The following is a 23760-nucleotide window of genomic DNA, read 5'->3' on the forward strand; positions in this document are numbered from 1 at the left end:
TCCAGCCTTAACTGACGAAAGATACTAGGAACGTATGGCAGTCTCCGGTAGTTTTACAACTCTATCTTTTAGCTCAACAAACTGTATTATCTGTAGGACCAATCTTGCTTTCTGTGTTGTTTGATAAGAATGTTCTTTTTAGCCTTCAGGTCATATCTAAAGTGCAGTTCTGTAACTATTTGTAACACAGTTGCTTTTTAAATAATTTTTGAGGGCTTCTGTTGTCAGGTAATTAGTACTTCTACATTAATTAAGTTGTCCTTAATGACTGAATGCTTAGTTTAATATTCTTAATTATGATGACTGTTGCTTCACTGTTTTTTCAGTCTTTATGTGATACATTATATGTTTCTTTGTTGTTATTATACAGGCACTTCTGCCAATTCAAAAGAAACTATGCAGACTCCAGTAAGGAAATCTTTTCATATTAAAAGGAGTATAGGGAAGGAAAAAGAAAATGAAGAACCAGGTATGTAAGCCTTTTTGATAGCTATTTTGTAAAAATACTGGAGAAATGCATTAATATTTTTGGCACTATCTCGGAAAAAGAATTAGGAACATGAACTCCAGAATACCCACAAACAATCTGAACGCAAACTATTCTACTTGTTTCAAGGCTTGGTGAGTTTAACTCCTATCATGCCAGTGTTTATGTATCAGTGGTTTGTGCATTTCATTGCACTGTGACACATGTTCTGTGTTAAACTGTTGGACCCCCTTAACTAGTTATTTGGGCCAAATACAGGCACAGCATGACAGAAATTGTCAGAGTGGGTGAATAAAAGGCCTAACAGCAATTTTTTTAAGTTTGTATTATGACAAAACCTACAGTTTGACTGAATTTCTAAAATAAACCCATACTGCTAGGCATCACCACTCTAACACAAGAAGAAAAGTGTCAGTATCAGTATTTACATCTTTGTTAATTGCAAGAAACTAAAATAACAAAATCAATATCACTGGATTTTTTTAAAAGTGGCGGTATAATAGAATAAACAATGTTTTAGCTGGGAGTAAAGATGATAATGAAATGCAAAAGAACTGGAATATAGCAAATCAGTCTATTTATACTTACAAAATATTAATCATTGTTTATTTGCATGGTGTATATAACCCCAGATCACGTAAGAAACAGATTGGCCGTCCTTACGGCGGAACAGGCAACCGTAAAAATAGTTTTCCCGTCGGTCAACAGATGTCGCAGGGCACGCTACAATGTTAACTGAGCTGTCCATGTCGCGGAATTGGCAACGCTGTATCTTCCTTGACTTGAATGACGCTGATTTGCGTTCGGCTAGAGCGCTGCGCGCGAAATGCATTCGTCACACTGCTGACTGTAGCTCATGATTGGCTGTGGTTTTTCCCGAGTTTTCAATCTATGAATGTAAATTAGCTCCTGTAATTCTACAAACCAAGTTTATTTCTCACAGTCATACGCAAAATGAAATAAATGAAAAGTAACACACAAACATTTTTCGCGAGTTATTGTTTAAATGCAGACTTTATTGCAATCGCATAGGTTTTACACTCGCCTTCCATGCTGTCTATTTCCTCTTTGCTATACAGCTCTTCTGATACGGATTATGGTGGTAAGAAAGATCTCCATGTGCAGGTTAACACCAGAAAGTTTTCAAAATCCGCACTCGGTTATGATGCGAATTAAGGCTGGTCATATTTCTGTGACAGTCATTTCAAATTTAAATTCTTTTGCTTTGCATGTAACTTATCATAAATGATATGAGTGTGGCACAAAACGATGAATTTTGTATTGTTGAAAGGGGGCTGCAAATGCGGTAATATACAAGCGTGTTTTTCGAGCATATTTTGGCAGTGTCAACTTCGAACAGCCGAAGACGGCAAACCATAATTATGTTAAAAAATTTACTTTCTACAGTTTAAAGATAACCCGCAAATATTCGCAACAGACGTACGCTTTTATCTGCAACACAGTTATTACTGGGGATATCCGCACTCGCGCAGACCTGTTACTATAAGTAGTGGTGGTTTCGAGTGAAAGCTGTGTGAGGCTTATTAGCGCACAGATAAAAAAAAATTTAAATAGGCAGCGTCTATAGTTTGCATGCTATGCTCGTTCTCTTCTATTCTCCTCCCTTCATTCCAGTATAAACGCGTGTTCACAAGTATAAACGAATGGCAGTGAAGATTGGCGAATTATCTATGAATACTCGTTTGCAGCAGTGTAAACGAGGTTTTACACTCGTTCACTTAGTTTGCTCTAGTATATACCAGGATTTAGAGGGACCGATGACCTAGCAGTTAAAAGACGGCTATTATTCATATATTTCACTGTTGCGATTTCAGCTCTAGAGCCATTTTCAAGTACCAAGGGAAAGGTCTTGTAAGGTAACGCTTCTTAAGTTGTTTACCAAATGTTACCACACTAAGCTTTGCATTTTATTATCCATATCTTATATTGGTTTCTGTTTTCACATTGCACACAAAAATGCCTCTACAGCCAAAATTACGATAGTGAAGTAAATAAACAGTTTAAAAAAGTCCAAATCGCAGCAAGGATTTCATTTAAAAATTTTAGCAGGAACGGCTGCCACGTTATATCAGAATAAAGATCGACAAAATTTAGGTAGGATCGAATGCTTAGGGCTCTTTATTAATTCTTACTCTTAACTAATTTATTGATTTATCTGAATTTAAAATCCACTCCCGTAACCTTTCTTTATCTTTGACGGGAAATCTGAACATTTTTAGTTCAGGATTTGTCCGTCTACTCCATCCACAGTTGATATACTCGCAGGACCTCAGTATGATGACTCGATCCACTACCACCAGTATGTCAGAAATGTCTGTACTTCACAGACGCCAAATGGTGGAAAGCTGCACGCGTTCGGACGATGTTGCCATATATTTCACAGAACGGAGTGCCATCTAGTGGTTGGTGCCACAAGTAAGGGTGTGACGCTGTTGCCGCCTGGTGGCCGTTCCCCGACAAGGGTTGCCTGCTAGACCAAGCGATCGGGCAATTTGTTTCTTACGTGATCTGGGATATAACTAAGTTTTTTTAGTATCTGACTCTAGCGTAAGTAGTCTTCCGATCATTAGAAATATTTTTAAAAAATTGTGTGTTTGTTATTTTTCTATGTAACCAAAAAGAAGTACCATGTAATATATTATACCTACTGTGAAAGTACAGCAGGGTCATCTTGAGTGATTAATGTTCTCCCCATCCCAAGGTGATTTTACTGGTATTGTCTGCTCCACTATAGGTACAAGCCAGGTATTTTGTTCTGAAAATAGAAACTAATTTAATGCATTGTAATCACCCTCCAATAAGACCATACACAGTAAAGCATTATTCTGGTCAAAATGACATTGGAGGTGAACACCTGTCTGCTTAAACTGCTTAGTTTTTGACTAATTGTTGCATTGCAGTTTATAGAGTTAAAGGAATCATGAAAGCTGCAGTGTTCTCTTTGTGTGTAACATCAGTGTTTGTCAATACTGGTACTTTTCTTTTCATGTTTTAGGTTCACCCTTTATCTTGGAAGAAAATTTCCCAGATAGAAAATCAAGCCAAAGAAAATCAAATAAAAGGAAGAGCAAATGGGAGGAAGAAAATGAAGGAATGAGTATGTCATCCTTTTGTAAAATGCCAGTGTTAGGGGCTAAATAAATTGGAGATAAAATATGTTGGTAATATTTTGTTGTCAGGTAGCAGTAAAACTAATGCTGCAAAGTAGTTGTGTTACAACTTCCTGCTCTTATGTGCCACATGATGTGCCGTGGGTTGGAGTGCTTGATGGTTCATGAGAAAGTCTGGAAAGCTCACAGTCTGTTGATAAAGCTTGTGCTGCTTGGATTATTTCAGTAGCTTTGGTGATTCACATATCTTCTTCTAGGGAAGGATCTGACTTACAATATACCTTGAACAAATGTTTTATTCCAGTGCCAAATGGATCACTGTGTCTAAGGATTTGATGTAGGATTTGTTATAAGCAGACTCGCAATTCCATTTATAGCAGAATCCATGTAGATCTGCAATCAACATAATGGTGGTTGTGTGAGTGGCTGTGACTGCTACTGCTGCTACTGTTTAAGCCACTTTCGTGCTCCTCAAATGAAACTTCTCTGGCTGTGATAACAGGAGTACTTCATTGTTGTCCTACATACTGCATGGCAATGCAGGTGTCTGATGTCACAAGTCTTTTGTCACAATTTTCAGAGACAGCCCTTATCATTTGGCATCATATAAAACTTGGTCCAATGTAAAGTTCAAAGAGCAAATCAGTCCTCAGGTTATGTAGTCCATTAAGATGGGCACACTGGTGTTACTGCAGGCCTCATACATATAAACACGAAAGGCAAGCTCTGGGTGATGCTCTTGTGGCCCAGGGAGCTATCTTGTGTGAAACATGCATCCCTGCCTGACTTGGCAATTACACAGATCAGTGATGTATTTACAATGTCACTGTCCGGCAGAAGTTCTAGAAAAGAAAAATCATTTAAACATATGCATGTATGCAGATCTTTCCTGGTTGTTTTCACAGTTTTCTCTTTGGAGCTGAAGAATATTTGTTGGCTGTGTGGTTAACAGGCAATGTTGTAGAACAGTTGCTTTTTGATCTAGAGAAAATCAATTGCAAAGTGGGGAAAATAATTGTGAATATCCTCTCACAAAAGTTTACAAGCCTAATTCAATCCAAGGGTCAGGGAATTATTGATAATTACAAATGATATCAGAAACAGTATCTTCATACACTGCTTCTGAAGCTGTCATAGCATCCCATTACCATTCACATTAAGCATGCTACATATAGGGCAGTTGAAGCTTTGAGTTAATTGGAGTAAGCTTCCTAAAATCAAACTTGCTGAAGATGTTGTTGTTGTTGTTCAGGCAGACAATGATGAATTTGTGCATAATGGTAAGCTTAGAGCAGCGATGCTCAACCTCTTAGTTCAGCATCATCATCCCCCCACAAAAAAAGCAAATATAAATAAAATTACTATTTCACAGCACTATTACTAATGGAATTTTGACTGTGATTCTGAATGAAAAAATTATTTGATATTATATAAACACATTACACTAATTTTATACATTAAGAGAATAACAACAGTATAAAATGTAATAAAACTATTTCTATTATTTTGGGTTGCTGTATTTTTGGGGCAGAGTAAGAACATTTGTGCATGACACACACAACCATGAGAAATTTCCATGTTGATCAGTATGTGCTCTTAGTAATTTTATCTTCTTTTATGATATTCACTTTGAGAGCGTGTTTGAACATGCATATGAATCTGTTTGAAAGGTACTTAAGATTTCACAACTTCAGTTAAAATGGTTTGACAGCTTCAGTTAAGTTTCGAATGCGTAGCGTGCATCTGGTGCTTTTATTTTAGCCTGCGGTTAATCGTGAAAATGGTTTGGTTCTTCTTTTTCCCTCTCTTATGCAAAATAGATAAATTTGTGGAAAAATGAAGTGAGCCATCTACATCCAGTGTTGAAGACAAGGGGGTACAATGACAGTTGACATTTAAATTAAGATTTTACCTCATTTGATGCACAGCGTGTTGTTTGCTTTCACGTTCTCTCTGATGAAAGGTTGAAGCTATCAAAATTAGTTAGACACTTGAATAGTAAATATCTTGAATTTTTCAAAGGATAATTACATACTTGGAGAAATCAGCAACCTTTTATTTGTAAGCTGGCAGTGCTGATAAAAGTATAGTTGAAATGTTTTATGTTGTAGCATTAAGAATACTAAGATATCCAAACCCCATTCAGTTACCGAAAATCTCATATTGCCTGCTGCCGTTGATATGTCAGTATTTTTGGAGGTGTGGAAGAAGCAAAATAACGGAGAAAAAAATCTGCTTTCTAATAACTCAATATCGAGGCATATCAATGATATGGTTGACGATTTTTGGAGTCAGATAACTCAAGTGGATTAAAGTGAATTTTTCAGTATTCAGTACCACAGAAGGAAAGTTGCTACTCGCCATATAGTGGAGATTCTGAGTCACGGTAGGCACAATAAAAAGATTCACACACTCATAGTTTTCGGCCGTTAAGCCTTTGTCAGCAGTTGACACACACACACACACACACACACACACACACACACACACACACACACACACGTCTGCAGTCTCAGAGAACTGAAACTATACTGTGAGCAGCAGCACCAGTGCATGATGGGAGTGGCAACTGGGCGGGGGTAAGGAGGAGGCTGGGGCTGGGAGGGGGAGGGATAGTATGGTGGGAGTGGCGGACAGTGAAATGTTGCAGTTTAGACGGAGGGCAGGAGAGAAGGTGCGGAGGGAGGAGGGGTAAGTAGTGGAAAGGAGAGAAACAAAAGAAATTAAGACTGGGTGTGGCGGTGAAATGACGGCTGTGTAGCGCTGGAATGGGAACAGGGAGGGGGCTGGATGGGTGAGGACAGTGACTAACGAAGGTTGAAGCCAGGAGGGTTACGGGAACATAGGATGTGTTGCAGGGAAAGTACTCACCTGCACAGTTCAGAAAAGCTGGTGTTGGTGGGAAGGATCCATATGGCACAGGCTGTGAAGCAGTCATTGCGATGAGTGGTATCATGTTTGGCAGCGTGTTCAGCAACACCGCCACCACATCCAGTCTTAATTTCTTTTATTTCTCTCCTTTCCACTGCTTACCCCCTCCCCCCTCTGCACCTTCTCCTGCCCTCCGTCTAAACTGCAGCACTTCACTGTCCGCCAATCCCACCATACTATCCCTTCCCTCCCTGTCCCAGCCTCCTCCTTACCCCCACCCAATCGCCACTCCCATCATGCACTGGTGCTGCTGCTCGCAGTGTAGTTTCAGCTCTCTGAGACTGCAGACGTACATGCAAGTTGCGTTTGCGCGCGAGTGTGTGTGTGTGTGTGTGCTGCTGCTGCTGCTGCTGCTGCTGCTGACAAAGGCTTGATGGCCGAAAGCTATGAGTGTGTGAATCTTTTTATTGTGCCTATCGCGACTCAGCATCTCCGTTATATGGTGAGTAGCAACTTTCCTTCTCTGGTATTGTTACATTCCGTCCTAGATTTTCCATTGTTTGATTTTTCGGTATTCAGTTTGATGAAACCACAGATGTAGCAAACATGTCTCAGTTCTTCTGTTTTGTGAGGTATGTACCGTACTTACTCGAATCTAAGCCGCACCTGAAAAATGAGATCAAAATAAAGGAAAAAAAAATTTCCCGAATCTAAGCCGCACCTGAAATTTGCGACTCGAAATTCAAGGGGAGAGAAAAGTTTTAGGCCGCACCTCCATATCGAAACAAAGTTGGTCCATTGTAATATGAGACACAATTTACGTCAAATGAATGACGATACAGCGACAGTAGTTTGGTTCGAGTCGTAAGCTTAGCAGTTAAGCTTTACCAGGTAGCCATTGCTATACGTCAGGCGCTCCGTCCGTATTTATATGAGCACCCTTCCTTTTTCACGTGCTCCATCTGGTTTGAATTGATTGCTTATTTTGCTTTGATCTGATAAGTGCCGTTTTCTTTGTTATAGGTGTTCACGCCACTCTAAGCTGAAAATGCATTACTGTACTGTTTCATGCAGTGTTTGTCGCATTCTGATAGTGCGTGTTTACGGCCTGTCGCCGCTTGTGGCACGGCTTGCTTTTGTGCGCGCTACCGCCACTTACAATTAAAGCGAAACAATGGCAAGAGACTGTTGTTTGTTGTTACTTACACTGCTGCTTTCTTTGATAATGATCAACAAAAACCAAATAATAGACTGCGTATGATAGAACATGTTCTAAACGAGAGTTAGGCGAAAATTTTTCTCCGTTTGAAAATTTTTGCGGCCGCTTCTTTAGTACATCAAATTCTGCACAGAAATTAGTCATCTTAGATTTAAAAAGCGAGTCAGTTGCCGTGCTTCGTTTCTGACTGTATCACTATTAGGCATAAGAATAATACGAATATAAACACGACACGATACGTATATTCTTCTGCGTTTGCCGTTGTCTCACTCTAGTTTTGTAGTTTATTAGGCAGACAGGATTTAAATGAGATAGCAGCAAACGTGAAAGAATACATGGCAAAATGTTTATATTCATATTATTCTTATGGTGAAGAGAATACTTCATGTGATTCACATTTCATCAGGTTCCTATTAGCAACCATCTCTTCTCACAGGTAGGAAAAAATTCAGAACGTAGAGTTGGCCATATTGACAGTCTTGCTAGTCGGATTTTCGTAGTACATTGAAATTCTGCCACATTCGAAGATGAACAATACAGAATTTGTATTTACTTCGTTGGATAATGTATGAAAATGCGGTGGTCGAAACTCGGGGCGGAGAAAAAAAGCTAGTCTTCCACCTTTTTTAATTTATTTACTGACGCAGAGGTTTTGGCGCCAGTATTTATCTTTGTGCCTACAAAGCATGCCTGTGTAGCGCCACATATATTCGACAGCAGAAGTTAGTTGTAGTGGCACCTACCAACATTTTTCAGAATTTCCGCTTGCTTTGCACTCGATTCTAAGCCGCAGGCGGTTTTTTTGGATTACAAAAACCGGAAAAAAGTGCGGCTTAGATTCGAGTAAATACGGTATGTAGAAGACACATCACTCAAAGAAAATATGTTGTTTTGCAAAACAGTACTGGATCTTGCAACTGGACAGTGTCATTTAGATTTTTTGTGAAGCTACTAGAAAGTATACCAACATAGATTGACCAAAACATATTGCAATACATAGTGATAGTACAAAGGCATTAACAGGAAAGAAAAGTGGATTAATAAAAATATTAAAAGATCATCCATGCCCAGAATGGATGCACTGCTTCCTTCAGACATGATCTTGTCACAAAAACATGCCAAAAAATCTCAAATTCTTTGTTTAGCTGTAAAAATTGTTAATTTCATTAAGTTTTATGTAGCACACTGGTTGCTGAACTGTAGAATACAGGGTGATTCAAAAAGAATACCACAACTTTAGGAATTTAAAACTCTGCAACGACAAAAGGCAGAGCTAAGCACTATCTGTCAGCGAATTAAGGGAGCTATAAAGTTTCATTTAGTTGTACATTTGTTCGCTTGAGGCGCTGTTGACTAGGCGTCAGCGTCAGTTGTTGCTAAGATGGCGACCGCTCAACAGAAAGCTTTTTGTGTTATTGAGTACGGCAGAAGTGAATCGACGACAGTTGTTCAGCGTGCATTTCGAACAAAGTATGGTGTTAAACCTCCTGATAGGTGGTGTATTAAACGTTGGTATAAACAGTTTACAGAGAATGGGTGTTTGTGCAAAGGGAAAAGATCTGGATGGCCGAGAACGAGTGATGAAAATGTAGCACGCATCCAGCAAGCATTTGTTCGCAGCCCAGGAAAATACTCGCAGAGCTACCAGAGAGCTGCAAATTCCACAATCAACTGTATGGAGAGTCCTACGAAAAAGGTTAGTTATGAAACGTCAACTACCCGAGGCGATGGATCGGCCGCCAGGCAGCCCGTGACACAGCACTTCATCACTGGCCTCCAAGAAGCCCTGATCTTACCCCCTGCGATTTTTTCTTATGGGGGTATGTTAAGGATATGGTGTTTCGGCCACCTCTCCCAGCCACCATTGATGATTTGAAACGAGAAATAACAGCAGCTATCCAAACTGTTACGCCTGATATGCTACAGAGAGTGTGGAACGAGTTGGAGTATCGGGTTGATATTGCTCGTGTGTCTGGAGGGGGCCATATTGAACATCTCTGAACTTGTTTTTGAGTGAAAAAAAACCTTTTTAAATACTCTTTGTAATGATGTATAACAGAAGGTTATATTATGTTTCTTTCATTAAATACACATTTTTAAAGTTGTGGTATTCTTTTTGAATCACCCTGTATAATGGGTGAAAATAAAATCTCTTTCCCATGAGGCAGTTATATGGTTATGAGAAGGGGAAAGTGTCCCCCAGATATTGGAATTGCAAGATAAATTAATAATATTTTCCCAGGATAAACAAACACCTTTCTCATTGGTTTTACAAAATACTTTTACAAGATAATTAGTGTATATTGTTGGCTTTTACACTGTCAGTTTAATAAACAGCTCTTAAAAAGGTCATGTTCTGAGTAAAACTTACTTTAAAATGCACATTAATTGTAGAGAAAGTTTCAAAACAGCTTCTGTGATCAAATTCCTAGTAGTCTTGAATGCAAAAATTGTGAATCGTAATTCCGTAAATAATGTTCACTACATAAATATGGAATTAGTTCATGAAAATTATTAACATTTGGTGTGTTTTTATGATAAATATTGTTCTCTACTATCTGTGAAAGTGAAAGTGGTTCGACATGTTGTCATTGATTTGATATTGGAAGTAAGTCAGCCAATTTTGGACACTGGGAGGCAGTGTTAGACTATGTAGTGTCGCATTTCAGTCAATGTGAATTTACAAGGATGTAATAAAAACATGTTATTAATGACAAGTTTTTGTCATTAAGAAGCTTAATATCTGGGTTATTAGCCTTCATAGCAAAAATTTGGACATGTTCCCACTCAATTTGGATTATATTGAGAAAAATTTGAATGAATAAGATACAATTATTAACCACAGTTTAGATTGCTTACACATGCGTTTCCAAGAGCTAAAAGCTCTGTTGATGGAGTATTCCTGATAAGATAAAAATGAGTTCTCAAAGTGATGGGTACTGAATCTGTTCAGTGGAAGTGTTGTTGCAGCTGCTGTTAAGTTATCATATGAGATTCACGACCAGGTCATTGAAGGGCCTGCTGACAAAATGCTAAAACTGCAATTTACATCTACAGATTTAAATAAGTTTTAGCTTGCTTATCAAAATGAGCATTAAAATTTTGTTTCAGAAGCATTGAAAATATTACTCTGTTTTGCAATGTCTTGTGTGTATGAAATAGACTGTACAGTTACGGTTGTGCTAAAATCTAATTATAGAAATCAACTTTTGTCACTCAAAAACAATTCACTTTTGTGTGTTTCTAATGTAGATCCACAAAAGGGGAAGCTCTTTAAGTGAAAAATAAATGCAACCACAACAGTCATTAATTTCTTTTCATTATATTTGTACTTGCTGTAAGTAAAATGTTTACAGTAACTACTTTTTCTTCATAAAGTGATTTCACTATTGTTTAGGTTACTTCTCGACCCCCTTTTAATATCACTGTGGCTCCTTTGGGGACCATAATTGCCAGGTTGAGAAACAGTGGCTTAGAGATAGTAAGCAAAGATGTTCATGGGAGAGGAAAAAAAGTCTAGTGGTAATCAAAGTGCTGCAAGGAGTTGGTTGAATCAACGAGAGGTTCTGAAGCACTTGAAACTGCCGTAACATTTGTGTAACATGAATTGACAGCTTCCTGAAGGGTCATTTTTATATTAAAAAGAGAAAGTACAATATTGAACAAAGATAAGCTCTTTCTTTCCAAATACGTGTTCATTTACGTTGTACCTCTATTCTACAGTTCCATTTTATTTGTCAGAAAATGTATGTACTTATAAATAACAGCATTATTTGCACCTAAATATTTAGTAATTTTTGCTGCCAGCATAGCTGAAAAGAAAACTTGTGCATAATTAAAATTTGTTTGCCTGAAGCGAATAGTCTGAACCATCTTGAGTAAGCAGTCACGGCTGTGGAAGATTGTACTGTCAACAGTGTTAATGTAGTTATATAACTGCAGAAAATTTTGTTACATTAAATAGTTTTGAGTTGAATAACACATACATTGGTTATTTCTTTTGCAGTTGTAACCAGTCATTTGGCAGAAAATGCACAGATTCCAAACAGTAAGTTGAGCCTTACCAAGAAAAGAAGGAAGAGCATGCAAATTTTAAATGAACAACCAGGTATGTATTTCCTATCACCAGCTCAGTGCAATAGGAGTCATTAAATACTGTCAGTATTTTGTCTTCAGTCAAATGTACTGTGAACCTGTTATTGCTGAAAAAGCAGGATGATGATTGTTATTATGTCTGGGAGGGGACACTAAATAGTCAGTGGTAATGAGGCTGCAAAACAGAATGGCGAGAGAACATCATTTTGCATTCAATGATGTCATTGCTGAGGGCAGTTATTACTATGTGAGAATGAGGACCTGGATGTGAAAGAATAAATTTTAGAGTATGCAGGCAATGAACCGTTCCAAGCAGTTGGATAGAGATGCAGTTCATTCCCATTTTACGAAGGGATTTGGTGTGACGTCATAAGCGCGTGACTGCGTGTGAGATCGCTCTCTAAGTTTTCATATATTTTTAGGTTTCAGATACATATTTTAACGGTTTTTGTGGTAATATTTACTATATGTGGCTTATTAGTGTTTTCTTCATTCACCTCCGCCTTTCTTGTGTTGTGACCTGATATTTGTGAGTGTTTCGTATCGATCAACTTACCTGTGTTTACATTCCGCGCTGACCAGTTGCAGCTGTAGCGGCGCATCGAAAGCTAAGTACTAATTAATTGTTTGTATATAGTGGTTTATATAGGAACTTTTTTTTTTCATCGGGCTACTGACTGGTTTGATGCGGCCCGCCACGAATTCCTTTTCTGTGCTAACCTCTTCATCTCAGAGTAGCACTTGCAACCTAAGACCTCAATTATTTGCTTGATGTATTCCAATCTCTGTCTTCCTCAACAGTTTTTGCCCTCTACAGCTCCCTGTAGTACCATGGAAGTCATTCCCTCATGTCTTAGCAGATGTCCTATCATCCTGTCCCTTCTCCTTATCAGTGTTTTCCACATATTCCTTTCCTCTCTGATTCTGCGTAGAACCTCCTCATTCCTTACCTTATCAGTCCACCTAATTTTCAACATTCGTCTATAGCACCACATCTCAAATTCTTCGATTCTCTTCTGTTCCGGTTTTCCCACAGTCCATGTTTCACTGCCATACAATGCTGTACTCCAGACGTACATCGTCAGAAATTTCTTCCTCAAATTAAGGCCGGTATTTGATATTAGTAGACTTCTCTTGGCCAGAAATGCCTTTTTTGCCATAGCGAGACTGCTTTTGATGTCCTCCTTGCTCCGTCCGTCATTGGTTATTTTACTGCCTAGGTAGCAGAATTCCTTAACTTCATTGACTTCGTGACCATCAATCCTGATGTTAAGTTTCTCGCTGTTCTCATTTCTACTACTTCTCATTACCTTCATCTTTCTCCGATTTACTCTCAAACCATATTGTGTACTCATTAGACTGTTCATTCCGTTCAGCAGATCATTTAATTCTTCTTCACTTTCACTCAGGATAGCAATGTCATCAGCGAATCGTATCATTGATATCCTTTCACCTTGTATTTTAATTCCACTCCTGAACCTTTCTTTTATTTCCATCATTGCTTCCTCGATGTACAGATTGAAGAGTAGGGGCGAAAGGCTACAGCCTTGTCTTACACCCTTCTTAATACGAGCACTTCGTTCTTGATCGTCCACTCTTATTATTCCCTCTTGGTTGTTGTACATATTGTATATGACCCGTCTCTCCCTATAGCTTACCCCTACTTTTTTCAGAATCTCGAACAGCTTGCACCATTTTATATTGTCGAACGCTTTTTCCAGATCGACAAATTCTATGAAAGTGTCTTGATTTTTCTTTAGCCTTGCTTCCATTATTAGCCGTAACGTCAGAATTGCCTCTCTCGTCCCTTTACTTTTCCTAAAGCCAAACTGATCGTTACCTAGCACATTCTCAATGTTCTTTTCCATTTTTCTGTATATTATTCTTGTAAGCAGCTTCGATGCATGAGCTGTTAAGCTGATTGTGCGATAATTCTCGCACTTGTCAGCTCTTGCCATCTTCGGAATTGTGTGGATGATGCTTTTCCGAAAGTCAGATGGTATATCGCCAGACTCATATATTCTACACACCAACGTGAATAGTCGTTTTGTTGCCACTTCCCCCAATGATTTTAGAAATTCTGATGGAATGTTATCTATCCCTTCTGCCTTATTTGACCGTAAGTCCTTCAAAGCTCTTTTAAATTCTGATTCTAATACTGGATCCCCTATCTCTTCTAAATCGACTCCTGTTTCTTCTTCTATCACATCAGACAAATCTTCACTCTCATAGAGGCTTTCATTGTATTCTTTACACCTATCTGCTCTCTCCTCTGCATTTAACAGTGGAATTCCCGTTGGTCTCTTAATGTTACCACCGTTGCTTTTAATGTCACCAAAGGTTGTTTTGACTTTCCTGTATGCTGAGTCTGTCCTTCCGACAATCATATCTTTTTCGATGTCTTCACATTTTTCCTGCAGCCATTTCGTCTTAGCTTCCCTGCACTTCCTATTTATTTCATTCCTCAGTGACTTGTATTTCTGTATTCCTGATTTTCCCGGGACATGTTTGTACTTCCTCCTTTTTATCAATCAACTGAAGTATTTCTTCTGTTACCCATGCTTTCTTCACAGCTACCTTCTTTGTACCTATGTTTTCCTTCCCAACTTCTGTGATGGCCCTTTTTAGAGATGTCCATTCCTCTTCAGCTGTACTGCCTACTGCGCTGTTCCTTATTGCTGTATCTATAGCGTTAGAGAACTTCAAACGTATCTCGTCATTCCTTAGTACTTCCGTATCTCACTTCTTTGCGTAGGAACTTTAGTAGTCTTCAACCGGTGTTCTTGGTGTTGTCTGGTGAAACAATTTCAGAAGAAATTTTTGGGAACTGTTTTCAGTTTCGTTACTGTGTCATTAGACGTTTGATTTTCTTTTTGTGTTAGTCTTTTGTTATATTCTCATTTGCTGTTGATTAATACTGTTAATAATAGTAGTTACTTCCCTTGTAGAGTAAGTTTGTGATTATTGTAGTCAGTTTTTTAACATCTTCTTATTGCACTAGTGGAACTTTAAGTAGTTTTCTTGTTTCAATAACTGTAAAATTTTACCATAAGTGAGAAGTGCGGGTTTTGCCGTAGGTTCGTGAGTAGGGGATTGCGGTGTGAGACTTGTTCGAAGTATTTTAACTGGGGGGAATGCAGTGGGGAAGCCAGTGGGCTTTCTGGTGAGACCCTCTCCTGGAACTGCATGTTATGTAGCAAGAGTAAGTTGATAGAGGAGCAGGAGCATAAGATCTGTGCATTTCAGGTGCAGTTGAAAAACGCACAGGAGGAGCTAGATAGGATGAGGAGGGAGAAAGGGGTTGGGGAATGGGAGCTGGCTGTTGGCAAGAGGTCTGATAGGAGAAGGAGAGTTTCAGATAGTTTTACTGTTGGTGTTTGCAATAGGTATGACCAACTGTCTGAGTCTAGTGGAGAGGAATCTCTAGTAGCTGTAGATGTAGGAAGTATGCAGCAGACCTAAGCAGTTACGGTGGCTAGGACAGTTGCAAAGTCTAAGAGAAAGAAGAAGGTTCTGCTGTTAGGTAGTTCCCATAGTAGAGGTGTAGGCCAGCAGTTGCAGGAAGTGTTGGGGAGTGAGAACCAGGTCACCAGCATTGTGAAGCCTAATGCAGGATTGGCTCAGGTGACTGTTAACATAGGGGGGTTATGTAGGAATTTTACTAAAGAGGATCAGGTAGTGATTGTGGATGGGGCTGGTAATAGTATTGATAGGGATGGGGAGTATGACATAGATGGTGACCTGGAAAAGATAGCCACTCAGACTGGCAACACGAATGTGCATTTCGTGGAACTGTTTCAGCATCACAATCGGCCTCATCTTAATACAGCCGTCAAGCGTAATAACATGAGACTTGGGGGTGCGCTGATGACAGAAAGCATGGATCATACTTCAGTGGTGTCAGTGGATTCTATCAGCAGGACGGGTTTCACTAGACATGGCCTGTACCTCAACAGGTATGGGAAGGGAAGGTTAGCAAAGCTTATAGGTGGGATTGGTGGGATCACTCATGGGAAAATTCCTGCAGCAGTGGGTGTTAGAGATACAGCTTTTTTAGATTGAAGTCAGCTGATAGGTATTCCTGCTTATCCGAGTAATGACGGAATTAGTTTATTTCATCAAAATATACAAGGTATTAGAGATAAAGTTAGTGAACAGCTTATAGATGTTGGCTCTGAAATTATTGGTATATCTGAACACTTCTTAAATAAGGAGGTAATTCAGAGTCTTCCTTTACCAGGATACAGGTTGGCTGGCAGCTTTTCTAGGAGCTCTTTGCGGGTTGGGGGAGTTGCCATGTATGTGAAAAACGGTATCCCATTTGAGTCAATTGATGTTTCAAAGTACTGCACTGAAAAGGTGTTTGAATGTTGTGCAGGTGTGGTTAAATTTATTGGAGCTAAACTTCTTACTGTTGTTATTTATAGATCCCCAGACTCCGATTTCACAACAGTTTTGGTAAAGCTAGAGAAGGTTCTTGGTTCACTTTATAGGAAATACAAAAAGTTACTTATACGTGGTGACTTCAATATTAATAGTATAAGTGATTGTGCAAGAAAAAGGGTGCTGGTAGACCTCCTTAATTCATATAATCTTATGCAAACCCTATTCTTTCTGACGAGAGTGCAAGGGAACAGTAGAACAACCATAGACAACATTTTTGTTCATTCCTTATTACTAGAAGGGCATTCTGTCAGCAAAAAAGTGAATGGCCTTTCAGATCATGATGCACAAGTTTTAACTCTAAAAGATTTTTGTGCTGCAACACACGTTAAATATAGTTATCAACTTTTTAGGAAAGATGATCCAGTTGCTGTAGGGACCTTTGTAAACCTTATCAAGGAACAAGAGTGGCAAGATTTTTATAGTGCTGATACAGTAGACGATACATACAATGCTTTCCTCAAGACTTTTTTCGTGCTCTTTGAAAGTTGCTTTCCGTTAGAACGTTCAAAACAGGGTACTAGCACAAACAGGCAGCCTGGGTGGCTGACTAGAGGGATAAGAATATCCTGTAGAACAAAGTGGCAATTATATCAAAACGTTAGAAACAGTCAAAATCTAAATGCAGCAGTGCTTTACAAACAGTATTGTAAGGTGCTTAAAAAAGTTATTAGGAAGGCAAAAAGTATGCGGTATGCAGATAGAATAGCTAAGTCTCAGGATAAAATTAAAAACATATTGTCAGTCGTAAAGGAAGTGGCTGGTCTGCAGAGACAGGTCGAGGATATAGAATCAGTGCGTAGTGGGAATGTCCGTATTACTGATAAGTCGCATATATGTACAGTATTTAATAATCACTTTCTGAATACAGCAGGTGAACTAAATAGAAACCTAGTCCCATCAGGGAATCATATAGCACTCGTAGAAAAAAGTGTTCCGAGACTGTTACCTGAAATGCTCCTCCATGATACTGACAAGAGGGAGATTGAGTTAATAATTAAATCACTAAAGACCAAGAACTCTCATGGATATGACGGGGTATCTAGCAGAATACTTAAGTATTGTTCTGTGTATGTTAGCCCAGTACTTAGCCATATCTGTAACTTTTCCTTTAGGAGTGGTCAGTTTCCTGACCGATTAAAGTATTCGGTAGTGAAGCCACTTTATTAGAAGGGAGACAGGGATAATGTTGACAACTATAGACTTATTTCTATGCCATTGGTGTTTGCTAAAGTTAACAAGAAGGTTGTATATACAAGGTTAATGGAGCATTTAAATTCACATAATTTGCTGTCAAATGTACAGTTTGGTTTTAGAAATGGTTTAACAACTGAAAATGCTATATTCTCTTTTCTCTGTGAGGTTTTGGATGGATTAAATAAAAGGTTGCGAACGCTTGGTGTTTTCTTTGATTTAACGAAGGCTTTTGACTGTGTTGGCCACAAAATATTACTGCAGAAGTTGGAGCATTATGGAGTAAGGGGACTAGCTTACAATTGGTTCGCCTCCTACTTTAAGAACAGAAAGCAGAAGGTTTCTTATTTATATAAATGATATGCCTTCTAGTATTACAGGTGATTCAAAAATATTTCTGTTTGCTGATGACACCAGCTTGGTAGTGAAGGATCTTGTGTGTAATATTGAAACATTATCAAATAATGTAGTTCATAAAATAAGTTCGTGGCTTGTGGAAAATAATTTGATGCTAAATCACAGTAAGACTCAGTTTTTACAGTTTCTAACTCACAATTCTACAAGAACTGATATTTTGATCAGACAGAATGGGCATATTATAAGCAAGACGGAACAGTTAAAGTTCCTAGGCATTCAGATAGATAGTAAGCTGTTGTGGAAAGCCCATGTTCAGGATCTTGTTCAGAAACTAAATGCTGCTTTATTTACCATTAGAACAGTATCTGAAATAAGTGACAGTTCAACACGAAAAGTAGTCTACTTCGCATATTTTCATACGCTTATGTCATATGGTATTATTTTTTGGGGTAATTCTTCTGATTCAAAAAGGGTAATTTTGGCTCAAAAACGGGCTGTTCGAGCTATGTATGGTGTAAGTTCGAGAACCTCTTGTCGACCCCTATTCAATAGTCTGGGAATTCTGACATTGCCCTCACAGTATAAATTTTCTTTAATGTCGTTTGTTGTTAGCAATATTAGCTTATTCCTAAGAGTTTGCAGCTTTCACTCAGTTAATACTAGGCAGAAATCAAATCTGCATGTGGAAAGCACTTCCTTGACTGTTGTGCAGAAAGGAGTGCACTATTCTGCTGCATCCATTTTCAATAAGCTACCACAAGAACTCAAAAATCTTAGTAGTAGCCCAAACACTTTTAAGTCTAACCTGAAGAGTTTCCTCATGGCTCACTCCTTCTATTCTGTCGAGGAGCTCCTGGAAGAGCTGAAAAGTTAAGCAAATTCCAGTGATACATTGTTGATTTTCTTTATTTAAACTTACGAATTGTCACCTGAATACGTTTCTTGTATTTCATTTTATCTGTTCCTTCTATCGTGTTATAATTTCATGTATTGACTCGTTCCATGATCATGGAGACTTCTCCTTAATTTGGTCCCATGGAACAATAAATAAATAAATAAACCCATATAACCATAGGCCTGTATTGAGGACATAAATTTATTGTAGAATAATGGAATGTACACTCCTGGAAATTGAAATAAGAACACCGTGAATTCATTGTCCCAGGAAGGGGGAACTTTATTGACACATTCCTGGGGTCAGATACATCACATGATCACACTGACAGAACCACAGGCACATAGACACAGGCAACAGAGCATGCACAATGTCGGCACTAGTACAGTGTATATCCACCTTTCGCAGCAATGCAGGCTGCTATTCTCCCATCGAGACGATCGTAGAGATGCTGGATGTAGTCAGGTGGAACGGCTTGCCATGCCATTTCCACCTGGCGCCTCAGTTGGACCAGCGTTCGTGCTGGACGTGCAGACCGCGTGAGACGACGCTTCATCCAGTCCCAAACATGCTCAATGGGGGACAGATCCGGAGATCTTGCTGGCCAGGGTATTGGACTTACACCTTCTAGAGCACGTTGGGTGGCATGGGATACATGCGGACGTGCATTGTCCTGTTGGAACAGCAAGTTCCCTTGCCGGTCTAGGAATGGTAGAACAATGGGTTCGATGACGGTTTGGATGTACCGTGCACTATTCAGTGTCCCCTCGACGATCACCAGTGGTGTACGGCCAGTGTAGGAGATCGCTCCCCACACCATGATGCCGGGTGTTGGCCCTGTGTGCCTCGGTCGTATGCAGTCCTGATTGTGGCGCTCACCTGCACGGCGCCAAACACGCATACGACCATCATTGGCACCAAGGCAGAAGCGACTCTCATCGCTGAAGATGACACGTCTCCATTCGTCCCTCCATTCACGCCTGTCGCGACACCACTGGAGGCGGGCTGCACGATGTTGGGGCGTGAGCGGAAGACGGCCTAACGGTGTGCGGGACCGTAGCCCAGCTTCATGGAGACGGTTGCGAATGGTCCTCGCCGATACCCCAGGAGCAACAGTGTCCCTAATTTGCTGGGAAGTGGCGGTGCGGTCCCCTACGGCACTGCGTAGGATCCTACGGTCTTGGCGTGCATCCGTGCGTCGCTGCGGTCCGGTCCCAGGTCGACGGGCACGTGCACCTTCTGCCGACCACTGGCGACAACATCGATGTACTGTGGAGACCTCACGCCCCACGTGTTGAGCAATTCGGCGGTACGTCCACCCGGCCTCCCGCATGCCCACTATACGCCCTCGCTCAAAGTCCGTCAACTGCACATACGGTTCACGTCCACGCTGTCGCGGCATGCTACCAGTGTTAAAGACTGCGATGGAGCTCCGTATGCCACGGCAAACTGGCTGACACTGACGGCGGCGGTGCACAAATGCTGTGCAGCTAGCGCCATTCGACGGCCAACACCGCGGTTCCTGGTGTGTCCGCTGTGCCGTGCGTGTGATCATTGCTTGTACAGCCCTCTCGCAGTGTCCGGAGCAAGTATGGTGGGTCTGACACACCGGTGTCAATGTGTTCTTTTTTCCATTTCCAGGAGTGTATTTCACGCTTGTGTGTTATGACCTTCTTTGGAGAACGTAGGTATACTCTGTTCAAACAAAATTCACAGTAGGTATGCTCTGTTGGAATCAAACAGAGAACTTGCATAACTTAACTCGCATTATTTCATCCTCAAGACTGAAAGACTGGAAGTAAGCTGTCAAGATTTAATTTCTTTTCCTTGACTTCCGTTAGGTAGTTTTTCCACACTGTTGCCTAGTGAAATACATAAGATTTTATGGAATATTAAACCTGGCTGGATCCAGTACTTTAAAGCAAATACCATATTTACCTGGTTACAAGACAATATATTTTTTCCCAAAATTGTCATTCAAAAATTACAGGTCGTCTTACATTTGCAGATTAAACTATTTCTGCTGAGACTAACATTTTTACGTTGTTTAGTAGAGTATGTGGAGGTAATTCATAGGCATCATTTTACATTTAGCGATGAAGCTTTGGCTACTGAGGTCACATACAGATTTATTTTGAAGAATTCAGATGGGCAGAGCTGAACAAACAATATGTTTACTTAAACTTATGGCTTGACTTTTTTTTGGGTTCATAAACATTTTATTTTTATCTGTTATTACTTTTATGTTGTAATTTCAAGTACTGGTGCGTTCCATGACCTTGGAGATTTGCTCCTCAATTTGGTCCTACGGAACATGATGTGTAAATAAAATAAATAACAGGCTCAATATTTTCTGATACATCAAAGCTCTCGATACATTATCACATGAATTGTACTTGCGCAGCGCAAGTGCAAGAATACACTAGCAATCCAGCCCATCAGTTACTTGACTCAAGGCCACTGCATTGTGTGCTCTGCCATGTAATATTCATCTTCGTAGCCCATTCCTGTGCTGTGCCATACCTTGCACCTGTCCGCAACATTCTAAAACTACTTATTGTTGTGTTCTTCAGTCCAAACTTTTCTATCCTGTGCAACCCTCTCCATCTCTGGGTAACTACTGCATCCGACATCCATTCAGGCATACATACTCTACTCAAACATTGGTCTCCACCTACAAGCTTAACTCAATACTCTCTTCCATTACCAGACTGATTATCCCTTGATGTCTCAGGATATGTCATAACAATAGACCCCTTCTTTTAGTCAAGTTATGCCATGAATCATCTTTTCCCTCAATTTGATTTAGTACACTCTAGTTAGCTATTCTGTGCACCGAGGTTAATCTTCAGCATTAAGCCACAGCCTCACATTTCAGAACCTTTTATTCTCTCCGTGTCTTGATTTCATATTGTCCAGGTTTCACTTCTGTACAAGACTAAACTCCAGCAAATACCTTCTAATGGTCACAGTTGGTGTCAGATAAACAATAAAACAAAGTATGTGAGTTCTTTATGTTGCTTTCGAGGGACCGAAGCAAAGGAGGTTTCACAAATTCAAATAGCATAAATTACGTGAGAAATTATCCGAATAGAAGTGCTGGGAATAAAGAGGAATTTTCCAACTGCAGACTACATGGAACTAGAAGCAAGGACTGACTTGTGTGGAGTATTTCCTGTAGTGTCTGACAAAATATTAGTTTCTTATTTATGTCACATAATCTTGAAGGAAACTGCATAACTATAAGCTAGGCCATATGTGCACCTTTGGTTAGCAAAATTAGATGATGCAACACTGTATGTATTAGGTAATGAATCCATTTTGCACCTACATCTAGAGGATCACCTTTAATAAGTTTCGTGAGTGATGTTAAAGAAGCCGTAAAATTCTTTTCTTTGGATGCAACAGAACAAATAAGGAGGAGAACCTGCTGTGCAGTTTTGAAAGCTCCTCAATGCAGTAACTTAACTTCCACAGAAAGGGCAGTAATATGATGTGATGTCTTCAATAGGACACTGAGACAGTGATACTGAAAGCTGATAAAGATAAAGCAACGGCTTGTTACCTCATAGTATGTAAGCTGATAAGATGTCTTATATCCTTGGGAAAATTGTTTACGATCCTACAGGACGTGTGGATTGGAAGGCTTCTGCACTCCTGAAGTCTTACTTCGTACCTCAAGAGTCCAATTGGGCTTTACTTGAGAGTAAGTGGCGGTCAGTGGTGAATTCGCATATTTCTAGGTGCAGGGCAATAGTGAGATATGGCTGGATCCGTATCCCGTAAGAACAGGTAACAGGTACCAGGTGCTTCCCAGTGGCACCACATCTGAACCAGCCCAGGATGCCTCTCCTTTTGGACCTGTGGTCAATTTTCCTGCCCAGTTTGTCAAGTGTAAAGGACAGTTGGGCTATGTCATGGAAGATCCAACACTAAGCAGGTAACGGAACCTCTCGGGCAACTAGCAGGCAGATCAGGAAAAAGTGCCTGTATGCACTCAGTATGTTTGTCAGGAGGTCCTGTCAGATATGTGGAGGCAGTTCTGCCAGTTGCTAATGAATGCACTGGATGCAACCAGCTGAAATTTGTGGCTTATGTTGGCACAAATGAAGCTTGCCACTTGGGTTTGAGGCCATCCCCAGCTCCTATCAGTAGTTGGCTGATTTGGTGAATGCTTCTAGCAATGGACACAGGATTCAGGCTAAGCTCACTATTTGTAACATTGTTCACAGAGTCAGTTGTGGTCCTGTGCATTGGAACAAAATGGAAAGTCTAAACCAGAGGCCCAACAACATCTGATCCAAATTTGTCAACCTCCACTTTCAAGTGGAGATCCCCCTTTGCTTCTCAAAACGTCAGACACAAACAGGAAGCAGCTACCAGGGCATCGGAGTACATGTGGTTTATGCATGTGAACTGCCTGCTGAAATCGAAGATAAACCAGTCACATCATGCAGTCCTGGCAGATTGAGCATAGAAAAGTTTAAAATTATATTAGTAAACTGCAGGAGCATATGTGGTAAGATTTTATAATTAATATCACTTCTTAAAGGTAATAATGGCCAGATAGTATCGGGAACAGGATGGTAATAAAACTGGAAGTCAATAGCAATGAAATCCCAAATACATATTAAAATATTCATTGTAAGGATTAGTTAGAAGCCAGCTGGGGCAACAGATTTATTGCAGTGCAAAATTTGGTAATGGCTAGTGAGGTTATTACAGATGCTGAATGTGCAATAATCTGGTAAATGTTGGGCAAGAAGGACGCTTTTATAGACTACCTGCATCAGTAGCTTTACTAGCAGAGTGCTTCAGACAGATGCCGCAGCATTTTGTGAATAATTTTCCTGATCTCATTGTAATAATTGGGGGGGGGGGGGGGAGGGGGGTGAAAGACAGACTTCAGCTTGTCCACTGTACAGTGGGAGTTCATAACAGCAAAACTGGTACCAGAGACAGGAATTCGTGTGACAGTATTCCGAATGCCTTGTCTGGAGATTGCTTTGAGCCTGAACCAGTTCACGAGTGCAATATCCTTGACATCCTAGCAACAGAGCTGAATGAA

The 23760-nt window shown here is 39.9% G+C and overlaps 1 protein-coding gene across 5 annotated transcripts in view; it reads left to right on the forward strand.

Annotated features, from left to right (window-relative positions):
• The window catches only part of LOC124786517, a 196657-nt gene that overhangs the window by 41670 nt on the left and 131227 nt on the right, over positions 1–23760 (forward strand). For all 5 annotated transcript variants that reach the window (XM_047254269.1, XM_047254271.1, XM_047254274.1 and 2 more), the window contains exons 4-6: positions 371–469; positions 3504–3605; positions 11715–11816. In XM_047254269.1, coding sequence (XP_047110225.1) covers positions 371–469; positions 3504–3605; positions 11715–11816 — 303 coding nt within the window. The remainder of the gene's footprint in view (positions 1–370; positions 470–3503; positions 3606–11714; positions 11817–23760) is intronic.

This window comes from Schistocerca piceifrons, chromosome 1 (assembly GCF_021461385.2).
Source record: "Schistocerca piceifrons isolate TAMUIC-IGC-003096 chromosome 1, iqSchPice1.1, whole genome shotgun sequence".
In the NCBI taxonomy this organism is placed as follows: domain Eukaryota; kingdom Metazoa; phylum Arthropoda; class Insecta; order Orthoptera; family Acrididae; genus Schistocerca; species Schistocerca piceifrons.